The following is a 26839-nucleotide window of genomic DNA, read 5'->3' on the forward strand; positions in this document are numbered from 1 at the left end:
GTACAAGAGAACCTGCATGGAGACACAAAATGGCTTAACTGGACTAATGCCACGAGCACTGGCACAACACAGGTACTACTGGGGGAGGCGGGGGGGGTGCTAAAAGTGTGTCAAGGGCTCATGTACTCAGAGGATGTTTCAGCCAGGTATGGCTTCCCCAGGGCAGTCCTCAGAAGCAACCAAAAAAAGAAGCACAGACACTACTTGTTTGTCCACACATTTAATGCAATAGGTAAGTACAATACAAAGAAAGAAGCCATTGGCATTTGCACCAACACCAGAAGTAACCTTTGAGATTTTTATAGTTTGTAAATTCGCTGTCTTAATACCTGTGTGCACTCAAGTCATTCCATCATGGTTATATTTGAACAAAAACTGGACAGAAGTTTAAGAAACTACCAATAGCAGTGTTTAAACAGTGAGAAGTCACAGAACAAAGAACTCTTTTCTTTTCAGCATCCAGTCACAGAAGTAACTCCAAGTATCTCAGTTATGTCAGAGGATAACAGTACACAGGCATTCAGCCAGCAGTGACAGCCTGCTTTACAACCCAGGCAGCAAGGTCACATAACGTGGACATAACCAATGAGCAAATCAGTGGTAGAGGTGGCAATGTAACTCATTATGGCTAACTGTCTGGTACTCCAGCCACTGTGGGCTCCTGTTTGAAGAGACTCATGCACAGAAAAACATTTACACCATGATGCTTTCAAGTCAGGTTTATGATTTTGGCTACACTCCTCCCCCCCCACACACACACTTTCATGTTGAAAACATATGAACAGGGACAAAACTTAAGTTGCATGTTTTGAAAGTTTAAGGAATACGGTCTTGCTAGAGTATTCTGTCAATGCTATCTGGACATTTTCCACTGGGGATAGTCATGAAGGTTTCATGCAGAGCAGGAGAGTTACAGCATGCCTGAACAGAGCTACAAAGTCACCATTATGTCTTATAGTCCAAAGTGTTTGAGACAGGTAGGGCAGTGAAAACTTAGATGTAGATGCAGTCATTGTCTTTGTTCTTCTCCAGTAAATCCATGCTTGAATGGCTAGTGAAAATTCAAATGACTACTCTGAAAGAACTGCAAAGACCCAAGTGGTCTAGAGCACAGATCTTAAAGTGATTTAATTTCTTTTTACAAAAGGCAAAGTTGAGATGCCAGAAGGTGAACAAACATTCCACATTTCCAAAGGGAAGGAAGAAACAGAAGCAGGTGGTCAAGTAGCTAAAGCTGCCAGAGCATTTGGACAGTAGCCGAATGGCCTGAATTCGATCTTTAGCAAGGTCACCAGTGTCTCCCCCAACACACAGCTGTATTACTTTAAAACTTCAGTTATACTTGTGATAAGAAAACAGAAAGCATTTTCAAATACATATTTACAATTACAGAACTGAACTGCATATGAGACCAGGAACTGAAGAACACAGTCACCTATTCATGACAACTCATCAGTAAAAAGGCCGCTTTGCAAACATTGTGGGCATTCATTGTACTTCTGCTGCATACCATTCATGATAATACAGGTTCTCAACTCCCATCACTTTCTCTGCAATGGCCCTTTGACAGCATTTTGAGCAGTACTGGTATACACATACACACACATTCACCCTGTTTTCTGAATAAAACTGCCAGCATTTCCAGAACACAGGCTCCAAGCAGCAGCCTATAGAAAAACACACACACACCCCCTTACAGCGTGCTATCAACCTTAGTTCAAAGTCAACATACTCATTCATCACATACTACATTTCTGAACAAATATATACCCTTCATTTTATTTAATAAATGGTGGTTTTGGTACACAAGTTCTGCTAGTCCCTACATTTCACCTGTTCCAAATGAGGTGGTACAGATGCAGTACAGGGAATGCTAATACTTTGTACCATAAACAAAGCACTTCTGTAAGGCTAACTGAACATGTCATTTCATCAAGATTGATTCTGCCACTTGAAAGTTCACCTACAAAGGAAATTCAAACTTGATATCCAGAAGCAATAGATATTGATGGAATCCACTACCTTGGTGAAGCAGCATTAAAGATAACAAATTTTTCCTGACAGTATCTATCTTTCAACATCAGCCACCGTCTCGGTCATCTGTAGGTCACATAAGCATTGTCACATAAGCATCTGGATCCTGAAATTGCAGCTAAATACTGCCTATTCATTACTAATACATTAGCACCTACACAGCTGCAAGTACAGACTCTAGAAATAGCATTATCCCATGAGGTCTCTTAATTCAAATATTTTTAGTTCACAATTAAACACTTATCTCCTCAGCCAAAAGTTTCCAAGCGACCTTCTGGAAGCGAGAACGCTCAGAAATCGCCGATTCAGAAGGCAGCAAGCCCTTACTTAGTACCACAGCATGAGGACTTTTGATTAGCCCAAAGCTCATTAGCAACATCCAAGAGTCTCTCAGAGTCGTTATCTGTAAACTAAAACCTGCGTGACCTACAAACTAAGATAAATACAACTGATTACAGAAAGTTTGAATCTAAGGTCCTTACCTAAAACTGCACAACTAAACAAAATGCCATGAAATTCAGGCTGAACCAAGTACTTCAAAATTTTGACATCTTGTTTCTGAAGTGTCCTTTAATGACATCCAGTTAGCACTAAAAGAAATTTTACATATCCTTTCCAAAACATAGCCCCGACAGCACATCATCTAGAAATGACTGGTCAGAAGGTCACCAAAATTTTGTGAGTTTTACAACAACCTTAATTACAGCTTCTATACTGGATAGGTAGGCAGCAGATGCCAAAAGAGACTGTCAATGGAGCATAAAGAAAGCTTCCCACTCTTTCACATTTTTCATTAGTCATAAGTCTTCTTCCCTCCCTGTGCCCAACTGCTAGCTTTCCTCTTCATCAATTTACTAGAAGCCCTTTTCGCAAGTTCCACTTTATGACTAGACACAAGTGCACTAAAATTCTGATCTCTCCCCCTACCCATCACTTACTTAGGCTCTATAACCTCTCATTCAGTCTCTTCTACTCAAATCCAGTTCTGATCATCCTCTGTTATTGTGTTTGCCAAGTCTTTTAACTTCCTAAGCCCATCTCTGTTGAAGTCTCCCATCACTTCTGACTGAAGGTCCTACAGCAACCTTCATGCAATGTTTCAAAACACATTAACCCCCCCCCCCCCACACACACACACACAAAGCAAAAACATTGTTTTTAGTTACTTTAGTTACTACTTGATTATTTGTAGACAATTCACCTTTGCAAGACTAAGGAAACTGAGTTCCTAGGTAAAAGTAATTTGTAACAAACCATAAAACAAGCAGTATAAAAACTTTGCACATATTTTCATGCAGCTGTGAATAATAGTCTATGTTTTTCATACTTCCCGAAAAATAAACTAATACTAGTCTGAGACTAATGTTGTACAGAAAGTCCAGAAAAGATGGGAGAAGCATAGGTATACTTTATGGTGGGGGAAGGGTAGAAGTTAGAGTTAGTTCTAAATCGTTATTGTAAATGATGAGAGCCAAGAGCCAGAAAAATCTGCCAAGTGCTATTCATGCACACGCACACACAGGAGTGTATAATGTGGCCTTTGTGAAGAAGGCTAGATATGAGATTACAATGTAAGTTATATAAATTCCTGTTTCTACCTCAAAACTTGTAGAATTGTGTATTTTAATCTGTATGCTGCACTGTTTACGTGCTGCAACATTTTATACTAGCAGTACCAGTATTTCAATATGACATCTGAAGCCACAGCATTCCTCTCACTTCCCTGGGGCTGGCATGACATACCACAGACTGCACAAATTCCTTTTCACATTCATTAAATCAGCTTCCACACAGAATACAGAAGATTTTTTTAGCTGGTTCAGAATAACTTTAATGCCAGACAACAGTTAAAAAAAATTATGACTGAAGTACACATTAATAAATTTCTGGAAATAAAATCCTCTACAGAGGAAAAAATTCTACTGTATGACGAAATTCTGTATCTAACCTTGGAACTTAAAAAAATTCATACCTGGCCAAATAGTTTTTCTATTAAATATACATCTGATAAGACTAAGCTATTCTTTTTTAAAATCACCCCAAACGTTATATCATTAAGTCGTCTTCATATCTATCCTTTCAAACAAGGTACCACCAGTTTTAAGCACTTCCTTTTGCAAGTTGATATTGTAGATTCATAACAAACAGCATATATACATATTTGAAAGCCAAGTGTTATCTAGGCTGTCTTTGCAAAAAAAAACAAAAAAAAACCCCACACACAACACACAGAACCACACACCACATGACCACATGCACAAAAACCAACAATACTGATTTATGACAGCAACTGACTGTTCCCTTTACTAATTTTAAAGATTCAGGGAAGACTTCAAGTGGAAAAAAATATTCACATTTCAGACACATTACATATTTGAAGACCCTGTTACAAAACTCTTCAATCACAGAACCCTGGATTTGAGCCATCCCAATGATTCAGACACAGGACAGCTTCTCGCTGCCCCTCCCTCCTGCCCCACCTTCCAGTTCTTTGTGGTAGGGCTTAACAGCAGGAAGATGCAACAAATTGGATACCCGTCTGAAAGCAGGCTGGAAACACTTAGCAGTTGGAAATGTGTCACAAGCAAGGTGACTGCTAACTTGAAGTAATTTGGAGAAAATACATTCACAGGTTATATATCACATTTCAGTACCTATTCTCATACATTTCAGTACACCAAGCACACCACACTCTCTGGGATTGTTTTAGATAAAAATGCTTCTAAAAATGTTAAAGTCAGTTCATATCTACCCTTTAGCTTTAAAAAAGGAGGGGTTGGGGGGAGGGATGAATATTATAGTTGCAATCCCCTAACTTTGGCTACCACAAGACAAGTTGTAAAGATGCTGTTTCTCATTTAACAGACATTGAGGTATCCAGTATCTCCACAGATCAGAGGCAAATCAAACATTTGCTCCTGTGCTAAGGTGCTTACTTTATGTCCAAGATAAATTTTGGTACAGAACATAAAAATCATGTAATTTTAACAAAATACTTCCCCTAAATTCAATTCCTGGTTCCATTTGGCAGCAGCCTACATATGGCGGGTTAGGACAGCTCTGCAGCAGCACAAGGAGCAGCTGTAAGCTGCAGTTTCAAGGCACTTTCAGCAAGACTGGTCAAGAGCACCAGGGTCCTGCCACCTTTAGTGCTTTCCCCCCTGCCAGCACTGGCAATAGCAATGTGGGAGACAATCCAAGCCCAGTTAGAGGTGCTGATCCAGCAAAAATCCCTCCCTGCCAAAAAAGAGGGCAAGTTTTCAGCTGGATCAGCTCTTCTCAACTGTTCATCACAAAAGCTGCTACTAGCCTGTGGGAGGCGGAGGACAATACGGCCAGAATCATGCAGGCCCGCTTGCACAAGGCTGTGCAGATCTTGTGACAATTATGTTCTGCCTAAGTTTTTGCCATGCACTCAAGACAATAAGCTATTCTGAATTTCCTGAATTACTTTAACATATGGTACTGCAGTTGTGCAAATTCTTATTATACAATAAACTTCTGCTCCCCCCCCAAAAAAAGCTGCTGCATATCAAAATGTTTAATTGAAAACCTAGTATTTATAATCTGCAGTCCACCTTCAAGTTTTTGCATAAGGTAAAGTATAAATGGTATTTTAGGTAGGACAACAGAAAACCAAACCGGTGACAGGTCTGCAAGCAATAAATCCCTTTCATAGCTTAAACCAGCAAACTAGAATTTTTGGTTAAAGAATCTACTCAACAACTGCTGGTTAATTTATTCTGTATCTGTTTCTCTAAAACCAAGTACCTTCCATTACACCCTCATTCTGCTCGGTCATTATTTTGCTGAGGAATCCAGATATGGAGACAAAACACACTGAAAGATGGCAATACTATCAACTTTAGAGTCATAGTTAAGCTCCAATTTTTAATGCAGTTATCTGGCTGCTCAAGAAGAAAGCTAGAGGACAAGTTTATAAATAAAAGTCCAAATAGATCTTTGTAAAAGAAACTGCTTAGTTTTTCATAATGATTGTTATGAAATTACACTTTTTTCCTTTTTGTATACTAAATTACTTCCCTTCCCATCCCCCGTCTCCCCCACCACCAGATTTCTTACAGAAGGGGAACCATACAATTAGACAATTTGTACCTGTTGAGTATGACAATTAACCTCTACACTTTAATATATATATAAAGGCACCAATTTGAGAGATGGTGAGATAAGTACACATTATTTAGATGCACTACTATTCAAGCTCTAGATTACTCAGTAGGACAGAGCCCTTGCAGAAGTAAAACAAGACCCACTTTTCTTGCATGCAAACATATTTAAACCATTTTTCAGTCTTATAGGCTTCCAAGTGAATTTTCTGAGTGTGAACAGACTTCTTATGCCTGAAGATAAGAAAAACAGTGGACCTGAACAACAGACAAGTAGCAGCGGCAAAACTGACACCACTCATCATCTACACTGCCAGGGAGCCAATGCTTTTCACTGACAGAGCAAGTTTTAAATACCTGCAGAAAATGGGGATATGAAACAGCTTCTTCTCTGCTACTTCTTAAAGCAGATTAGAATCACCCAGGTTGAAAAAAAGCGCTATTTATTTTCAAATACAATAGTTTCAGTGAAAAAACAATGCAATGTTTTCCAAAAGCAAGGACAGACAGCAGCTTAAAAAGCAACTCTGCAGGTGACTATGGCACTAGGGATTTCAATATTACTCCATCTCATAACCTGGAGAGCCCATTACCTCAGATTCCTCAGAACTGTGTTTAACACATTACATCTCAAAACAATCTCCAAAGATGATCAAATTGCAAAAACAGACATGCAAGAAAAATGCATGTTTTTCTTGAAAAATTCACAGTATACTAAAACTTTTACTTATTTCCAGCATCTTTTTACTACGCTTTGAACAATTTTTCCATCCACCAATAAACTGGAGTCTTTGGGCAACTAAATCTTACAAAAACCTTAACTTGTACACGGAAGAAAACTACAGACAAATCTTGTCTTACAATGGGATATTTTTAATACATTTACAAAACAAGAAGAGAGATGCAGTAATACATACCATGTTATTAAATTCAATACTTCAAAAATTGTATTACTTTTCCAGGTATGTAAGTAACTGGAAAAATATATAACTTAAGAGGCTTACTATTGTCATTGACATTTTGCCATTATATCTATCTGAGAAAAATCTTTGGGCAGATCTCTCTACTCTTACTTTACCTATTTAAATACAGAGAAAGGTAGGTATAAGTCCATTTGTTCAACACAGCTGAGTATTCAGAACTATCTGGCCCAGTGAGAAAGGAATTTTAGCTTTTGGGTCTTTTGTTATTCCAAGGGGAGGAAAGGATATCATGAAGTAATGTCATTTTGGTTTGAGTTATAATTAGCTCTTCCTTTTTTTTTTCCTGATATGGGTGGGAAGAGGAAAAGAATAAGTATAGCTAAAATAATGAACTCTGTACAGCACTGACTTGTGCCCTCTTACACTGAAACAGAAGAACAGTGATCTTCTGTTATTTTCCACCTTAGGATTTCCTCCTTTATTTGTGCAGTTTTACAAACTGAAAAAGGAAGGAAGCTGTGGTGGGGATGTAAGGGAACAGAAGAGAGACAGATAAGCGAAGAGTGTTTAAAGGAGCTTCCACTATTAACTGTGGATAACACAGTAGCCCTATAAGCCATTGTCCAGTCAATTGTTTCGAAAGGATGCATTCAGATTTCTGCTACCATCCTACCAATTCCAATACTTACTATTTTTCTTTTTTTAAATCAGAAAAAGAAAGATAATGTTAACACTGGAAAGGAGCGATTCTGAATCCCGTGCCAAGGCAGAAACTGCAAGTCAAATTCCTATTATCACATATGCACCCAACAATTTACAACCTATAACCCATTTCTATACCATTTAGTTTCAGAGAATGAACCTCAGAGTTGTACCCATGTAATTAGATGTAGGTTTAGGAACCACTGATGGCATTTAAGTTTCCCAAGGCTACTTTTTCAAAAAAATGGGATGTTAGTACACTTAAAGCCACCTATATGAGGACTTTCCCCTCAAAAACATGCATCTTGTGCTTTACAAGTAACATTCGTTATCTAGGAAAACATTAACACTATATAAAAGAACACAACTATTTAATAGTTATATGATCTACCATATGTTATTAGGAATCAAGCTGTTACCCATTCCTGTTTAACAATTATTTCATAATACATGTAAGTTAGCTGCAGAAGTTGTAGCTTATGTAAGGAAATAAAAAGCCTAAACAAATGAATTCTCTGGCCACCTCTCTGAAAAACCCCCCTACCCTCCCCCAAAGAAAAATCTCATACATGCTTAGCTCATTACACTATTCTGGAGAAAAAGTCAATATGGGACTTCAGAGTACTTGATTGCTTTTTGCACTGCAATCTGAAATTTCACTAGGAATTTTGAGAAAAATCAAAACATGCAAGCGATTTTCCAAATGCTTTATTCTGAATTCTGCTAAGTAACAATCTCTTTTTGGTTTATTACTTCATCTACTATTTGTATTTTTCACACAACAAATATCAATGAAACAAAACTCAGTGTACTTGAGAACTGAGTAAACAGACTTTACCCACTTTCCGTTAGAATAGTTTTAGCTGTTATTTGTAGCTAAGTAGGTAAATTTTTTCAGCTTCATGTGCAACAGTTAAATTGACCTGGTTCCTTAACCCTTTCCAGGAAAGGGATGAGAAACATGCTGTCTCAGCAGGTTTTTTTTTTTTTTTAATCCTTATGAGATCAGCACTCCTTCAGAGCACATTTTTGCCTCAGTCCATAATAGGACTGATAATTTATCCTGCATAACCCCAATTTGATTTTATCCTATTATTTTTCCCCCTCAAGAAAACAAACAAACAAAAAACAGCAAGCACAATGCAGTTAAAAATTATGAAATCCAAGCTTCTTTCCTCACCCCTATCACAGATGACTGAGCTGCACTTGTTGTAGCTCTTTATCCACCCTGGAGCACCTGGAACTTAGATCAGCATTATTTTCAAACAAAACATTTCAGGTGGAGCTGACAAATCATCACACCTAAGATGTGTCATCACACACTTAACTAGATAAACCGGAACATGTACTGTGAATAACCAGAAACATAAATTACAAAGCAAAATAGAAAATACCTATCATCTCAGTCTCTTGTCATTGTAAAGATGGGGGTGGGGGGGGGAAGGGAGGACACAAGCAACAACAAAAAACATGCCTTTAAACATAAAGACCCAAAACTAAATGGTAAATCACTGTGGCATCCAAGTGTCTTTCAGCTGTTTAATCGCACTGCTTCTGTTAAGAAGTAGGTTTCCTAAGTTGTCTCACAACAAAACTGTCAGATAAGGCACTTCCAAGAGGCTTATGTGAGAAAAAAAAGTTTGAGCCACTGTTGTTGACAAACTGGAGAAACAGCACGGGGGGAGAAGAGTGCAGTTCATTAAGGACAAGTGTCACACTTAAGCAGAAATAATCAACTTGAACAAGAATGGGGGCGTGACAGTCTAGACAGCGGTACCACAGAAAAGGATCTGGAGGATTAGTGGTTCCTGACTGAACATAAGTCAACATGATGCAATTGCAAACGAAACAAATACCACATTGGGAATGATAAGCATACACATTGCTTAAACTGGACACTGAGGCTTTTTCAGGTAAATCAGAAGAGTATTTTCATGTGTCCTTTGGGACATGGATCAATTGGTCAGTGATAAGAACAACACTGAAAACTATTAGGAAAGGTTGAAATAACTGGGGCTATTTCATACAGAGAAAAGGAGAAGACAGTCTTGGCAAGTCTTCATATAGGTAAGGACAATAAGAGGAAAACTGTTCTCCAAGCCTAGAAAACTTTCTGGTAGTACAATTGCTAAGCACCGACTACAAAAGTTGCAGATGCTCCACAATCAGCATTTCTAAATGCTTGCTGGCAAGCATCCTACAGAAACAACAGATGAAGAGTTCATTTGGTCTTGAGAAAGTGGCATAGAAAACTATGACTAGAAAGGCATTTGAGAGACTTAGTCTATGTTTATATTGATCAAATCTCCAAAACAAGATTGTAATCCCCAGATTTACGCAGTGTTAGGGGTTTGTTTAGGGGTTTGTTTTGTTTTTAAACACCAGGTTAATCCTCTAGCTTCCAAATCATTGAGAATTGGATAGTGGTCACCTCAAAGGCATTCTGTCCAATTCCGCGAAAAAGGACAAATTGTACATCACTGAATAGCTGTTGCCTTGCTTTTCCTCATTTTGTTACATAGTTACATGCAAAAATAGACATCAGTAACAAAAGGTATGCTGGACTGGAAGTGAAGCAAGACCCCCACATTCCAACCTTTATGTGTAGAACCATAAAAAGTAAGGCTAGAAAGGACTTTGAGAGGTTATCTACTTTATATCCTTGTACATTCACAGAATCAATTACAAAACCAGTAGCCTAAGAAAACCCTCAAGCTCTCTCAAAACAAAAGGAAAGCTAATTCCAAGGAGTGAGAACACTCTTTGCTGAACACATTTAAGTGCCCCAAATAATCAAGCTGTCAAAACGCTCCTTTCAGGATTTTCCCTGATCCCAGGACTCAAGTTATGGAGAACTTTACAGACCAAAGCCTGTACAGTGAATTACACTCAGAAATATCTGTAAACTATGAAACATAGGACACACATTTACTTTGAACTAGTCTAGAAGTGTGAAACTATTATTTCATACAGAAGTTAATTTCTGGGCTGCAGGGTAAGGAAGCAAGGACATGAGTCAAAGGCAGTCCACAGTCTTGCAGCAAGGCAAAAAACAGTGGGGATCTACATAAGAGTGAATAACAGAGTATAGCTTCCTTGAGAGGAAAGGAAGTTAAAGTGACACCATCATCTGCTGTCTGAACTTCCAGAAACAATCATAGATTCCGTTAGCCTCTTCTAATAAAAGAGGAAGAAAACAAAACAAAACACACACACACTCCTTTCAGCAGGCAGACTGCACTCTTGCCTTCATTTATGCTGTTTAACTTACCACAACTCTATCATCTTTCAGCTAAACCTTATCCAGTTAGTGGCCACACAAGTCCAACACCCAAAGCTGAATGAAGGGTAGCAAAAAACTTCAAAACAATAGAAATGAAAAAAAAAGTGTCATCAATGTACAACTGGCTTTGTAGTAACATCAGTCTTAATCTTCCCCTAACAGCTCCTTATGCATAGTGAGTAGAAAAGATGACAGATGAGAACTCTGAAGTGCACTATGTGAGAGAGCGTTGACAAGCCAAGCCAGCTCTGGGTTGTCTTCGGGAGATAAAGACATTCAAAACATCACATCCATACTAAAAGCTTCAGATTTTTGTAGGCAGCTATTGAAGAGCCATTAAAAAATTTTTTTTCTTAGTTTAGTCTTATTAAGGCAGTTTCACTGATTTAATCAACAACCCCAGAAAGTAAGGCTAGCCTATGACCAAAGTGGCTTTTAAAAGTCTTAATCTTGATATCTTCCTCATCATCTGAATGCAGTCACTGATCTTTTTTCAGCTCAAAGAAAACATAAGTTTAGATCATTTCTTTTACCTTTTAAAAAAAGTGGTATTTTTACTGGTCTTCTATATAAGCAATAACATAACATAGTAAGTTATTTATAACTTACTATAAATTTACTATAAATTTACTATTTATTTACTATTTATAAATAACTTAATATATTACATTATTGCTTATATAGAAGACCAGTAAAAATACCGCCTTTGACTGACATCCTAAACTGGTGGAACAGCCTCCATGGCAATGTGTCATCTGTCAAAAATCTTCCTATAGTAAGGACCAAGCCTTGTCTCTCAGACAGCTAGAACTCAAGGAGTAATCCATACAATGGATATGAGAACAGCATATCCTGCCAACTTTAGTCTCAGTACACCATACTACCTCACTTTTTCCCATTTGCAGGTAACCAGCCCCACAGTCACAAGCTGTAGGTAGAAGACAAAGACCATCCTCCAACTGTTCATTAGCTTGAATGGGCTTCATGAGTCCCAAGAGGCAGTACGTTTTACCTCCGTCACACTCCAAAGTGATTAGACAGCTTAAGGTAAATTTTGTATACATCTCATTATTAGCAGTCATTAGTATAAGACAAAAATACAGACTATTCCACATAAAAACGTGAGGCAAGAGCAATGTAAGAACTGAGGAAATCAGATTCGAGGTTTTATTTGCACTATTTGGGGATGGAGTGAAGAGAGGCTGATGTTGGAATCATCTTTCTGTGTGAATTTAAACACACACATTATTTCAGAAGCTAGCGTGGTTACGGACAGAGATAGCCTTTTTGACATAAGCCACATTGGCGTCTTGGCCTCCATCTTGCCAAGCTAAACAAACTGAGCCCCCTTATGGTAAAGCTACCTTGCAGTCAAAAAAGTGATTGCAGCATGAAGTTAAAATACCTTAGCTAGCTTTCCAACTGGTTGCTAGTGAGACTAATCCTATTGCAACTCAAAAGAGCTGGGCATAAGCTAACTGATTTGGCTTTTGCCTGTGCACTAGCCAATAGGCCTCCTGTGATCAGCTAATACACCCTTGTCTTTTTTCCTCCTATAAACCTCAGCCCACAACACAAAGTCGTTTAAACATTCAGTTCCTCCCTCTATAAAATGAGGGATTGCCACCCTTCACACCCCTTTGGGAAGCCAGATTTATAGCTTAACCACACTAAAAATACCAAGTGCTATATAAACTTGTCCAAGTTAAACTGGTATATTATGCTACATGGAATGACTTCAGAATCTGGAATAACATTCTGCTTATAAAATTAATGATGTGTTCAACAACTATTTTTAATTATTCTCTAATCTTGCACATCACAATCTGAAAAATGCCTTTCTTAGGAATTTGGACAAGCTACATGCTCAGTAAAAAAAGGTAAAATGCCCTGTACTCCAGAAAGCCCAACTGCATCCTAACATATTCAGGTAAATCAAAAACCACAGGTGATAGGGCACTACACAGGATGTGTATCAGGTGATAAAAAGAAAAATTTGATCCTTCATATCCAGGCAATCTTACAGAACCTTTGTCTTTACTCCAAGCAACAGCTACAAAATAAACATTTACTCCCGGGCTTTATTACATCTAAAAAGCATTCAGTTTGCATCAACTAGCAAGAATCATCTTTGAAAGCTACACTTACTGATTTACTGTCTGCAAAACATCCATAGCTGTACAGTCTTAAATGACTCATTTCAAAGGGTATTGCAAGCAGTACCTTACAAATTCATATAGAATAACACACAAGAAATTCTATGGGAGCCAACTCCAACACCATTTGACTTTTTTTGCTGTTAATTCTATCAAACTGGTAGATCTGAAGCATCATCTCTCCTACCCTCACATCAGCCCACTTTGTAGTAAATGCTCCTTATAAGTATCCAGTGGATCCTTTGTGTGATGTCAGTAGTTTAACACAACAGCTGAAGGCATTATACAAGAAAAAAAATATATAATAACAAGAGTGAAATACAGAAGTTTAACCTTCCAATTCCAGAACAAAGGTATCAAAATCTAGACAAAGTAAACCTTCTCAGAAATGAAAATATTCCAAAGCTTATTTCACCTTCAGTATCTTGAAGGAAAAAGGTAACTGGCAAGGTCTATAACCTTAGAAAGAAAATCCTAAAACTACATGACACTCTTTGTACCTTAAAAGTAATAATGTTCTTCATTATGGCAGTACATCTATCTACTAGTAAATGAACTCAGAGTAAACCAATCTGATCAGCAGAAAGCAATTAGAAGTTATCAGCAACTAGCATGTACAAGTTTCATAAGTTTGTAGAAAAGACTGTGTTACTTGTATTAAATACTCCTCAAGGCAGGAGTTGGTCGGGCTGTACAAGTGAGCAACAGCCACCTGGTTACCAGCAACCCTTCAGTGCAACCAGGTGGCTGTTGCCTGGTTATTCATCCATTTTGGCATGTGACATGTGACAGTAGAAGTGTGCAGCACACAGCATGTGCTGCAAAATTCAGATTGAAAATGCAGATGAGGTCTGATGTGGATGTGAGCCCTGCGCTCATACAAAGGATACATATGTTTGGTACAACTAATCAGGATTCTCAAAGGGTTTTTTGTTTTGGACCCGTTTTACCAGAGCAGTTAAATATAACAGTATTTAAAAAAAAAAAAAAAGCCACACACAACACACACATCACACGCACCCTACCACACACACACACAGTTTGGAAACACAATAATCCCATCATTAAAAAAGAGTGTGTGCATGTGTATACAGACCTTCGGTGCAAAACGTTAGTTTTATTTATGAAATCCACTCCACATGAAGTTTAAAGAATTATATATGACAAGACAGCTTTCTCCTGCCTCCCTCAGCCCTGCCACAGGGTACAATAGCTTATACTACAACTGGGTGCGAAGATTTTGCAGACAGTACTCAACAAGGATGTCTGCAAATAAGCATGTAATATAAAACAGTACCTGAAAAAGATTAAATGGCTTCTGGATATCAACATTTTGCAAGGGTTATAGGAACTATGATACCACACCTCTCCTAGGAGTGGAGAAGAACCAAATTGTAACAGTTGCTTTTTGTTACTATCTTGAATAGTCTTTGGAAGGCAAATTGCAGAAAAACACAGAATGAATCTAAACAGGAATAATCATCTTTCTTGTGACTACGATATTTACAAATAAAGAGGATTCTTGCAACTAATTCATTTTTCTGGTTATCCCCAAAGCGGCCCAACACTGAGAAATTACAACCATACATCTTTAGCAGGTGTAAGATTTCAGTAACATAAGCCCTTATAAGCAAAGGGCTGGACAACGATTCACATCTAAGTACCTGACAAGGCTTGCTAAGCACAGAAATTTTTATCAGAGAAATACCACTTAATTGTTTAGCAGAGGGTAATAATTCAAATAAAGGGGAGGAAGTTGGGCTCGGCCAATTGTAAAGCATCATTTTTTTAATATGAAAAAAATCATTTTTAGCTCATAAGCCCCCCCCCCAAAAAAGCATGTGGCAGTTTTGAAATAACCCGTTATGCTCAAAAATAATAATAATAAAAAAATAACTAGACCAAGAGGAGGGCTGCAGCTTGAAATACTTGACTGCTAATATCCTGCATGCCATTCCAGGCGGTCCCAGGGTGGCTTTTAAGCCTCTGCCCACCGACATAAAGAAGGGCGGACGGCAGGACTAACCAATATCTTGCAGCCCAGCTGCGACCCGGCCAACGAAGAAGTCAAGAACATAAATCCCACCGGCGATCCCCCCCGCTGTCACACCCGGAGGGCGGCAGCGCCCGGACGGGCCGCGGGCGGGACGGGACGGGACCGAACGGACGGCGCTGCCGCCCGCACAAAGAAGGTCTCCGCGCTCCCCGGCGCGGCGAGGCGCGACCCGCGCGGCCCCGCGCCCAAACGCAGCGCGGGCACAGGGCGGGCGCCCCGCCGTGCCAGGGGCTGCGCGGCGGCTCGGCCGCGCCCGTGCCGAGCGGGGCTTTGTGCGGGACGAGGCGGCGAGCGCCCGCGGCCGCCGCGCAAGTCCGTTCAGCGGGCGCCGGAGCCCTGCCCCGCGCAGAGCTGGGGGGGAAAGAAACGGGGCCACGAAAACGCGACTCCCACGACGATGCTTTGTCTGGGCTCCGCCAGCGGAGCGACAAAAGCCCTCCCGCGCCAACAAAGCCGCGGCCCGGGGCCGCGCCGCGCCGCACCGACGGCCGCCCCCCGCGGGGCTCCCGGCGGCTCCCGAGGCGCCCCCGGCACCAGCCCCGCTCGAGGCGCCGGGGCCGGGCTGAGCCGCGCACCCCGGCGGGCGGGCAGGCACCGCGCGGAGCCGGGCGGCAGCGCGGGGGGCAGAGGGGAGCCGCCCCCGCGCGGCGGGACCCCGCGGCCGGCGCCCGCCCGCCCGCCGCCGCCGCGCAGAAAGGGCGACGCGGCGCGAGCCGGCGCCTGCCCCAGCCGCCGCGGGAGACGGCAGCGGCTCGCTGCGGCCCCGCGGGGACGGCGCGGCGCGGCGCTCACTCACCCACGCCGTACTTCTCGTGCTCCGTGGGCATCCACATGCTCGCGGCGCGGGCGGCAGCTCCTCGGCTCGCGGCGGCAGTGACCGGCGAGCGCGTCCGCCTGCCGGCTGCTCCCGCCGGCGCCGCCGCGCGTGCCCGCGCCTCAGCGGCGGCCGCCCGGCTCCGGCGGCGCAGGCATTGTTCTCCTGCGCGGCGGACTGAGGCGCGCCCGCCGCCCAGCCAGTTATATCGCCCCGTCCCGCGGCGCCGGGGAGCGCAGCGCCCCGGCGCGGCCGCGCCCGCCCCCGGCGGAGACTACGAGCCCCGGCTGGCCCCGCGCGCGGGGGCGGAGCCGCGCGGCACGCCGGGGCGGGGCGGCGGCGGCATGGCGGCGGCGCGGGGGGCCGCGGCCCCGCAGGAGCGGGCAGATGAGCGCGCGGCGCGGCGGGCGGGTGGGTGCGCGGGGCTCCGCGGCCGTTGGTGCAGCGGGGGGGAGGGGCGAGGCGGCGCCGCTGCTCCTCTCGCGGAAGCTCCGGCTGCTGGAGCGTGGGTGAAGCGGCTCCTGCGGGCCGCGCGGCGCGGTGCAGCCGCGTCCCGCCGGGGGCGGCCGCTGCGCGCCTGGGAGCCGCTCACACCGGGGCCTCGCCAGCGCCGCCCCGCTTCGGAGGCAGCTGCGAGCGAGGTTAGGCGGGTTCAGGCCTGCGACTGTTAATTGATCAGAGCAGTAGTTCGCAAACGCGTTTGATTATATGAAGAGAGTGACGTGTTTAGGCCAGACTCCAGGTGGAGAAAGGGTTTAAGTGCTTTTTTTGGTTCTGCTGATGCCACTCCTGTTTTTCTTAAAATACAGCAGCTTTTTTCCCTGAGTTTGGCACATGAAACTGAGGGGACAGGAGGAAGCTTCCACAGTGCGTTGTGCTGGAGATGTAAGTGGTGCCAGACATCGAGCTGGGAGGCTTTCTGACCTCCCAAGTAAACCTGTATCTCCCCGTGCTCATACCCAGAGAGAGAGGCAGATGGTGTACAGGGAGGAGCACAAATGGAATAGCTGGGTGACAGGGAGAGTCAGGCACTGTGGGAACATCTCATTCTCTGTCCTTGATGCGAGGCCTAGAAAAACACAGCTATGCCTTTCTGGAAGCAGTTGAGCTAGAACTCACCTCAGGTAAAAAGCGAGAAGTCCCCAGGTTTAACTGATGTTTGCATGAGGAACCAGAGCGTTGGGAAGCAAGAGCTTGTTCTGGTCCTGTGGGAACAGAGTGAGAATGGCCTCCAACGATGTGATGCTGCTCTGCAGACCTTGCCAGGCACAAATCATCTCTATGATGAGTAAGTCAATTTAAAACAAATGTTTTCCAGTCAAATCATCAGTCTCATCTGGTAACTAGAAATTTTATGGGATGGTTCTATTCAAGCTGAACAAAAAATTTAGTTTTAATTTTTTCACGTTTAAGGGAGGAAAGCAGTTCAATTTTTTTTCAGTTCAGGTTGTCTTTTACCCTCTAATGCAAACCCTGGTAGCATTGCTGCCAGTTTTTGCTGAATTGTTGGGTCACCTATAGTGTCAAAGACACAATGGAATGAAAAGTCAGGTGCAAACAAGCAACTTCAAACCCATTTGTTAGAGTGCATTTATTCTGTATCTGTACTTCTAGTTGTCAAGCTTAGGTAGTAAGCGATCTTTTAAGTGACCTTTGTATTATTTCTTTAGTATGTATGCTGTTTCTGAGCATAAAATAGTATTTTAATTATGATAGTAATTAAAGCAATGTTATTACTTTATTTGTATGTGTTGTACTGTGTTCACATAAACTTTTCTTATAGGGAAAGGTAGACCCTTCTACAGCACTTCCATGCTAGTATAATTGCATCTACAGGTGGAGCTATGTTACTGTAACTGTTAAAAAGGTCATATACTTGTGTCTGTGTAAGTCTTCTGTGCGACACTGTATGTAGGACTATGGAGAAGAAGAGACAATGAGGTTTTTCCAGATAGGTCTTGTAAAGACATTGTCACTGGTATGAAAAAAACTTATTCCATTGGAATTTAGAGACCTGAACTACATACTATTTTCCTATTACTAATTCAGAAACTCACTGAGCTTTTAATAGCTTTGTTCAGGATTCCCAGACTCACTTTACATCTTGTGGCAGATCCTTTGGAGTCCTTAGATGACAAAATGTGTTAAAGTCACTATTGAAAGTGGACTCCTTCAATTCCAAATAATAGGACCAATTACTGTTGCCAGACTAAATTAACTTCTGTCCCAGCCTGTGGACTTCCATGTGCATCCAAACTATCCTTGCCTCCATGAGAGCGCTGCCTACGTGTTGGTTGGGAGTCAAGATATTCTGCCATTCATAAATTGAGCCTTTTAACTACTGTCCCTCATGTTAACCATGACTGACTTTAGCATGTTTGTATTAGGCTCAGAGTCAGTCTTTCTCCTTCCCTTGGGTGAGGACAAAACCAGCAAATAATTGAAATATCCTTTCTAAAATTATTAATTTAGAATCCAGTCACTTAAGATAACAGATCTTGTAGTATGAATCAATCTGTCAGTAGGCAAAGAATAAATACCTTACCGTAACGTTTTTCATTTCTCTGGTTTTGAGGAAATCCCAGCTCTTTCAGAAATTTCATTTCTGCAAAGCTATTTACTCTAGCAACCTCTTGTGCAACTTGCACATGCACCTGAGAAGGTGTGTCACTTCTTTGGAGACAGGATATAGAACAATTAAATATAACACTTTCCCCTGACTTCCTGTTTCCTATTTACAGGAAAGCCTGCACTTGTATCCTATTTACAGGAAAACCTGTGCTTTTATATTCTAATACAGGACTATGTGGCTTTCTTATTAGTTCTCTCAGCAGCCCGTTATGCAGTCTACATTAATTATGCTACATACCAGCATTTTTTAACAGCATCTGTCAGTGAATTCTAAAATGAGGTTTCTTCCAGAAGTATGTCTTTCATAGCTACATAGACACAGTCTAAAAGTTATGATTTCCTACTCAGGGTTTTAATGTGCTCAAATGCCTTTTAATGCTGTCTTCCTAGAGCATACCATGGCATGGCATGGCATGTTATTCTTATTCCTTCCACAACTGTCTTGTGTCCCACTTTTAGGGGAATGAGCTTTACTGTGGAAAACTCAAGTTTGACTGGTCTTGCAAAAATCTATGTTTTTCATTACTACCTAGAGGATATTTCAGTGAAAGTTGTTTTGCTTCTGATGCTGTCAGCCTCACTTCTTTATCTCAACTCCAAGTTCCCTTTCTTATGGAGGGGTTCCCTTTCTATGATAGCTGCCGAATCCAGTGGCTGGGACCCAAGGAGTCCTCTTTCCCAGCCACTGAAGCCCAGTCCAGCATACTGTCAGACCTGGGAGGTCTCTCTGTCCTAGCTGATGGATGCAGCTGCTGCTGTTCCTGTTTGCAGGTCAGGCCCGTAGCAAGGCTGAGCGCTTATACAGAGGCATGCACAAGACTAAAATGGTTGACCACAAAGACTACCGCAGAGCAGTGCCTTTATCGCACCCACATAAACACCAACAGCACTCACATAAACAAGAATACCGTTTGCCCAGTCTTGTTTCTCCTCTCCAGCTGATCAGGATTGATGTTCACTAGTGAAAACACACCTTTACTCTCTAGATTCTCAAGCACCCCCACATTCACAGAGCCCTTAAATATCAGCATGGGCTCTAAGACTGTTTAATATCCATGCCTGGACCTTGGGCCTCTTACCCAGCCACTGGCTTAGACCTTGATTCTTTACAAATGTGGATCTCTTCCTGCTCACAGTTTAGTCCAGCTTGATGTTAGCTGTGAATTGCACACACAGACACAAGATTAAAACTTGCTGCAGAAATGTAAATACACTCTGGTCTCTCCAGTTGCTGGCACTTAGACCTTTCACATGTACACCCCATGTACATATTTTGTATGTACAGCCTCTTCGGTTGCTGGCAGCTCGACCTATAAGCCCTATGGGCCATGGTCTCTCCAGTTGCTGGTGTTTAGACCCTTCAACACACACCCCAGTCTCTCCGGTGCTGGCACCCAGACTTATGAGCCCTATGGCCTGCAGTCCCTTCTTCAGTTACTGGCAGCCAGACCTCTCTTGCATGCCAGTCTCTCTGGTTGCTGGTACTTAGACTTTGCAGCACTTGTGCACATGGGACAGAGAGTGAGATTACACAAAAGTTAGAACAGGATTTCATAAGATAGCATAGACAGCAATGATCAGGTGCAGGGCTCAGGGGTGTGCTGACTGTCAGCCTGCTTATAGCCTCAGCTGTCCACCCTGTTGCTTTGGTCTGACAGCTTCTGTCCTACTGCTGTTCCTTCATTCATTCATCTTATTAACTGTCATACACAAACTGCTTTTGTATCCCATTTCCAGTCCTGCTACTCCATGCTTTAAAAAAAAACAAAAAGAACACTCCTATGCCACCTCCAATTCCTGTATATCTCCTTAACCCCTCTCACCACTTTCCATACCATCTCTGTGCCAGCCCCTCCTGGCTCTCTGCATCTGTGATTTCCCGTCACAGTCCCTGCATATTCTTCCTAAAGTTCATTAGGCCTGGTAGAATCCTAACAGCAGTAAAGAATGTGAGGCAAAACTTACCAAGGTATGAGCACCAAGTAAGGTGCCTGGCTCTCAGCAGCATGGCAATTTTTGCTCTTATGAAGGAGCAAATTGAGATTCAGAAAGATGAAGTTTCTCTGTAGCTCTTCTGCCTACTGAGGTTGGTAGCTAAAAATCCACTCAAAAAATTTTGAGGGTAGGGTTAGCAGGGCACTTCTTGGCTACAGTGTGCTAAAACACAGAGAGGATATGGCCTCCTCATTGCTGCTTCCCTTCTTTTTTGGAAGCTGAGAAGTGACAAAGAAAGTGGACAAGTGTTTCCCTTCTCCTTTTGACTTATGTCCCTAGGTTATTGATAACTTCTGACTATAGCATTATAATGACAGTTCCTTCACATTTACTACTCCAAGCTATGTTCGAAGGTGTGGTACTGCAGTGCACCTAGCTGGGCCTCTCAGCTGCTGGGAAGAAGGAATCCCCAGTACCCAGAGCCTGGCTCCCTTAACATACCTCCCAGGTAGAGGCAGCTGCTGCTGTCCCCATTTGCAGGTCCGGCCGGTAGGGAGGATGAGTGCATACTCAGGAGGCACATACGCACACACAGAGGACACTAACACAGCTGGCCACACAGACTGGTCCTGTTTCTCCTCTCCGGCTGATCAGGATTGAAGCTCACTAGTGAAAACACACAGTCTCACTGTCTAGATTCAGAAGCACACCCACATGCATAGATCCCTTTAATATCACAATGGCCTCTAAGCTCATCTGATATCTATGCCCAGACACTAGGCCCTCTTATACAGTATACAGGTTGCCTCCTACTCGCCAGCTAATCCAGCTTCATGTTCTCTAGCAAAGTAGATACATGCACTCACGCTTGTCTCACTAGTACCCCCACAGTCACGTATCCCATGAATATTAGCATATCTCTAAGTCTGTTTAATATACGTGCCTGGACCCTAGGCCACTTACCAGCCACTGGCTCAGACCGTGGATCTTTCCAGATACAAATCTTCTTCTGCTCACTGGCTAGTCCAACTTGAACTTTGCTAGCAAATTACACGTGCACACACATGCATACAGGATTAAATTCACTAGGAAAATATAAACACACCCTGGTCTCTCCAGTTGCTGGTACCTAGACCTGCCGGCCCTATGACTTGTGACCTCTTCCCCAGGTGCTGGCACTTAGACCTTGCAGCACTCACACATAGGATAAAGAGCAAATTACACAGAAAAAAATAGTTCAGAAAAGGTTCTCATAAGAAGGTAGGGTAGACTGCAGTGGTGAGGTGCAGGGCTCAGTTAGAGAAACATACCAACTGGCAGCCTGCTTACATGCAGCTGGCACCCATCCTGTCCAAATCAGCCTCTGAATATGTGGGTTACCTCCTTCTTCTTCAAACACCCACAGTGTATGTGTGTGTGAGTAGGGGGCTGGTCGTCACTTGCTGTCATGGGTGAAAACTCCAGCAAAGAGCTGGAGCAGCCATTACCCCCCACATATAGCAGTCACTTCTTGTCCATTTCTTCATGAGAGATCTTTGCACATTAGCCTGATGGGAGGTGACCCAGCCCACCAACATCACTGTTTCCATTTGATGGTTTTACAGCTTGGTATCCTTCCTGCTGTTTTAAGGTTTTAAAATGGAATTTTAAAACCCAGCCACATTCCAAATGGTCTTACACTTGTTTGCATCCTCATTTGTTCCCCCACAAAGGGCTTCTAAACATGCAGAGTACTATTGATTATCTCTTTCTTGGGCTAAAACTATGGATTCAGTTCAGGATTTCCAGACCTGGAGCTTCCACAGTGCCATGTATTTTGGAGAGAGGGGAAAAGAGATTCCTTCTACTGGTAGGCATTATGAGCTCCTTAAAGGATGTTGGTATGACACAGGTTAATCATTATGAACAGCAACAACCAGCAGTTATACCTGGATTATAGATTCAGTGTTTAATTCTGTAAGTACAATACAGTTCATTTTAATGTGATTACAGAAATGAATCTTCTAAAACAATATTGTATAAAAATATTTTAAGAGCATTTGTTATGATTTCTAATTAAAAATGTACTCTGTTAGTCATTTTAAATGGTTACCTGACAAGCACATAGACCGTATGGAGGACTGGAAATTATTTTAGTTATGATTGGTAAAATAACTTTTTCTGTTTGAATAGTAAAAAGGTAAAATCCTTTAAGTAACTATTACAGTAAGATTTTAGAACTTTTAGATTTAGGTTTCTTAAAAAAAATGAACTGATGACAGGAGAACATATGTGAAACTTAAGTGTTTCAGTAAATGGATAATAATGGACTAATAAAATAAATAATTGTATTGCTTGGTAATACAGATCTACACTGCCTGTGATCCTGCCATAATTTAACAGATAATTGTATTATACATGTGCACTGAATTTCATCTGAAGATATGTTTGCCTAAAACAAAAGGCATGAAACACCTCAGCCTGAATATATAACTCCCATTAGCACTAGACATAGACTATGTTGTATTGTCTAACAGTACCACTTAAAGTCTTGCTGTTTGGTTTTCTCTGAATTCAGAAAACTTTCATAGTTTAAAAAAAGAAAATGGAAGGCTTTTATCTTTGTTAGATATAGTTCCTTTAACTATCTACTAGTAGACATACAGCTGCATTTAATTCCAGTAATCCAAGCCAAATTCTTACTTTCTCAGTAGCATATAAAAGCTTTGATACATAAACAAACTACCATGTATCAGCCTCTCTATACTAACTAGAGCTCTTGGAGAAGTAAGCTGCTTCAAGCTATCTGGTAAGCATGCCCACAAGGACCAAAGAGCAGCTTAAATATGATAACTTGTTTGCATATTAAAGCCTTTAAGTTGTTCTAAATCTCCTCTGTTCAGGCTTCCTGTTGCCAGCCTTGGAGTAGTTGCTGAGCAACAATGAGTGGTGGTTCATCGCTCTGCCGACTGATGAAGTCCTTTAAACTGTATCAATATTAGCAACTTCCTGCTTCTTACCTGAAAAGAATTTGTCATTACCTGAATGAATAAGGAGATTTAAAATTCTTTATTATCCAGGGAGGAATCTTTCCCCTTAGTAAAAGATGTGGAAGTGCTTTATATAGATGTAGTACCGCTCCAGCCCACACTTCCACAAGTTTTTTTTTGAATGTTCTAAGTGTAACACAGATGCCAGTATAGTCTGCTATGCCCATTGAAACACCTTGTTCTCTGAATACTTTTTTTTTTTTTTTTTAACTGGGGAACATCCTTGTTTTCTTGAAGAGCACCATAATTGTAAGTCTATGTAGCCTCTGATGTCTGCCATAAGGATGTGCCTTTCAGATAAAGAGGGGTACAGAATTCTCCTTCTTTGACCTGCTTGCATGACAAAGGGATGCAAAGGTTACAATGGGATAGGGTTGTGATGAGGGCAGACAGCAGGAAAGGAGAAGGACTTAAATATTATGAAATAACAAGCTTTAAATATTTCAGTTTCAGCATAGGTGAAATTCTTGATTTGTCTGTCCAAACAACCTTCATAACCTTTCTCAGTCCTGTGTGCTTCCTTCCACCATGTCCTGCCTTGCAGGCCCTGCTGGCAGAACTTCATATCTGTGTTCTTATTCCGAAAATTACAATCACTCTCAGACTGTCTCTGAGGCTTCTGCTTCATATTCTTATCCATGAACTCCCAACAAGCTGAAGCCAGGAGAAAAGCCTGAAAGCATTTGAAGACCTTTTTGTGAACCTTTTAAAATAGCTTTAAATGTCATGTGAGCACACGAATAAAAGCTCTGCACAATGTGGGAAAGACCACAGTATTGAAGAACTAGAGGGAAAAAAATGAGGTATGTTTTCAGCAACTTTAAAGCAAGCACATGCTTGTTAAAAGTTGGGCCCGTAATCCTGACCAGTATCTCACTGAAGTCAGTGGAATGAATATGTGAAGGTGCAGGTTCTTTGCATAATTGTTGTCTCAAGCCATCACTAATTAATTACAGACACCTTGAAATGAAAAATCTAGTGCCCTATAGCTTGATGATTGGTGAATTAAATAATATATTGGTCAGTACTGTTAAAATTGCATAACCAGACTGGAACTGTACTGGTTAGTCTGTATCATAATGTGCAAATTCTTGCAAGATGCCAAACTGCTAAGGATTAGGGTTGGGTATTTTGGGGGGATGTGCAAGAAGTTTTCCTCAATAAGAATATAAGCCATAACAGATGCTACGTAAGAATACAAACTTAATGCGTGTGGCTGTTTATGCAATATTGCTCATGCTAGGGGACTTCTCTGCACTACTTGGTGATTAATTTGTGCCCTGAAGTATAAGGGATAACATTTTTTTACTGCACAAATTTAAGTGCTCAAACTAATTCAAACACAAATAACACCCATATTTGATATTTTGATTTTGTCATGGAGCTAGGAAAATGCTGCATTGAAGTCTTTAATAATTTTACATATTATGGCAGCGGAATTGCAATTTTGAAGTAAATGAAAAGGACAATGTGTTTTGCTTGAGCTTATTCTCTAATATAAAGGATTTTAGATCATCAGTGTATAGAAGTAACTGTCAAACTATCCATATTTTAGAATTACAGGATATGTTATAGTTGCAAATCTTATGTCTGGTCATTGATATGAAGGCATAGTTTCCCAGTAGGTAATTCCCTGTCTCAGTCTTCACTGCCTGTTTGCCCCTCTGTTCAGGTGTTTTGATACAGTAGACCTGTAAACGAGATATTACTGTAGATGTTTTGTCACTGATTTAATGACTCCAGAACTCTCAGATAGATGCCATCCATTTTGACTGGATTTCTTGAGCTTTTCCCTTTTGACTTTTTTGACTCGCAGTTGCACTTGGCCATCTCTTCTGAATCGGTATTTTTCTTCTCTATTTGTTTTATTTTTCTCTGATTTTTGTGAATTATAGACAGTGATCAATGGTTTTGTTTCACAAAATGGACTTCTAAAACTACACTGTGCAGAACAAACATGCATGTCCATGCAGTGTAAGTGGTTTGGCCATAACTAGAACTGGTAGAGATCCTATTTATTTCAGAGACTCTTTGAATACAGGCAACTTCTGTATTGGTGTGCTGTTATGATAACTTATTGCTAACTGTGATGGCTTTGTTCCTTCCCCCCCCGCCCTTTTTTTTTTTAAGATTCCTTTTTCATACACTTTCTCTCAAATGGCCCAGCTGTTTTTGTTTGTTTCTTGCTCATTTAGATGTCATTCTCCCATTCCTCCTCAACAGTTTGGTCCCTGAGGAATAGTTCTTTCTTTCCCTGTGTAGTAGTAGCAGGTTAAAAACCTCCTCTTACCTGTCTGGTATAGAAGCTTTATAACTGGATATACCATCTGTTTCAGCCGCACAACCTGGTATGGTGTTGTGCTTCCTACATTAACAAATAATTTGGTGCAGTAGGAATGGCACAGCAGATAAAAACACTTGGTGCTGCAGTCCCTGCAGCTATATTATGTGGTTTGGGGTTTTCACTTGGATTACGTGTAGTCAGGCATCCGACACCAAGCAGCCTCAACATGCAGGTGGTTCAAAACTGTCTGAAAGAAAGACTGTTGTTGTAGACCCATTATGTCTGCATGTAGCAAACATCCAGAGCATAACACTGTCTAGTTTCCTTCCTCAGGAATCTAGTTCGAATGCACCAAAACTGCTGTCTAAAAATAAACCTGTGCATGAAACAGCTGGCGGGTAATCAGGGTCTTCAGGACTCCTGTATGGATCAAATATGCTCTGAGGGATGCAAGAGGAGGGAAAGGGCTGGGGAGTGGAATAAGGCAGCGTGGCACAGCCTTCTGCTCTCCGGCACCACTGCCAGAGCTCATGGTGTGTGCCCAAGGTCAGCATCACCCCGGCAATCCCTAAGTGGGAGTGCGTAAAACTCCTAATACAAAAACAGCAATAGTCATGAAACAATTGCTTGCAGTAATAAGTGATATTGCTGTCACTGGAGCATTTTGCTAGCATTTATCTTGACCAGTGTGCCAGCACTGAATTTTATTATGACTCAGTAATGCATAAATAAATGAGATAGGGTTTTTTTCTCTGAAGAATAGTATGTAACAGAAAACATCCTGCTTAAGGCTTTAATTTGATTTTGTCTTATATGGGATGAAAACATGCAGCCTGTATTATTACTGGGCTAATTCAATGTTGAG

The 26839-nt window shown here is 41.6% G+C and overlaps 2 protein-coding genes across 3 annotated transcripts in view; one reads left to right on the forward strand and one right to left on the reverse strand.

The window, feature by feature from the left end:
• Positions 1 to 16136, reverse strand: part of DOCK4 (dedicator of cytokinesis 4) — a 264454-nt gene extending 248318 nt beyond the window's left edge. The window contains exon 1 of the mRNA XM_067314834.1: positions 16078 to 16136. Within this exon, the coding sequence (XP_067170935.1) occupies positions 16078 to 16114 (37 nt within the window). The 5' untranslated portion in view covers positions 16115 to 16136. The remainder of the gene's footprint in view (positions 1 to 16077) is intronic.
• An 836-nt stretch (positions 16137 to 16972) lies between these two features.
• Positions 16973 to 26839, forward strand: part of ZNF277 (zinc finger protein 277) — a 54757-nt gene continuing 44890 nt past the window's right edge. For both annotated transcript variants that reach the window (XM_013947255.2, XM_013947256.2), the window contains exon 1: positions 16973 to 17383. In XM_013947255.2, coding sequence (XP_013802709.2) covers positions 17320 to 17383 — 64 coding nt within the window. In that variant the 5' untranslated portion in view covers positions 16973 to 17319. The remainder of the gene's footprint in view (positions 17384 to 26839) is intronic.

This window comes from Apteryx mantelli, chromosome 1, assembly GCF_036417845.1.
Source record: "Apteryx mantelli isolate bAptMan1 chromosome 1, bAptMan1.hap1, whole genome shotgun sequence".
Taxonomy (NCBI): domain Eukaryota; kingdom Metazoa; phylum Chordata; class Aves; order Apterygiformes; family Apterygidae; genus Apteryx; species Apteryx mantelli.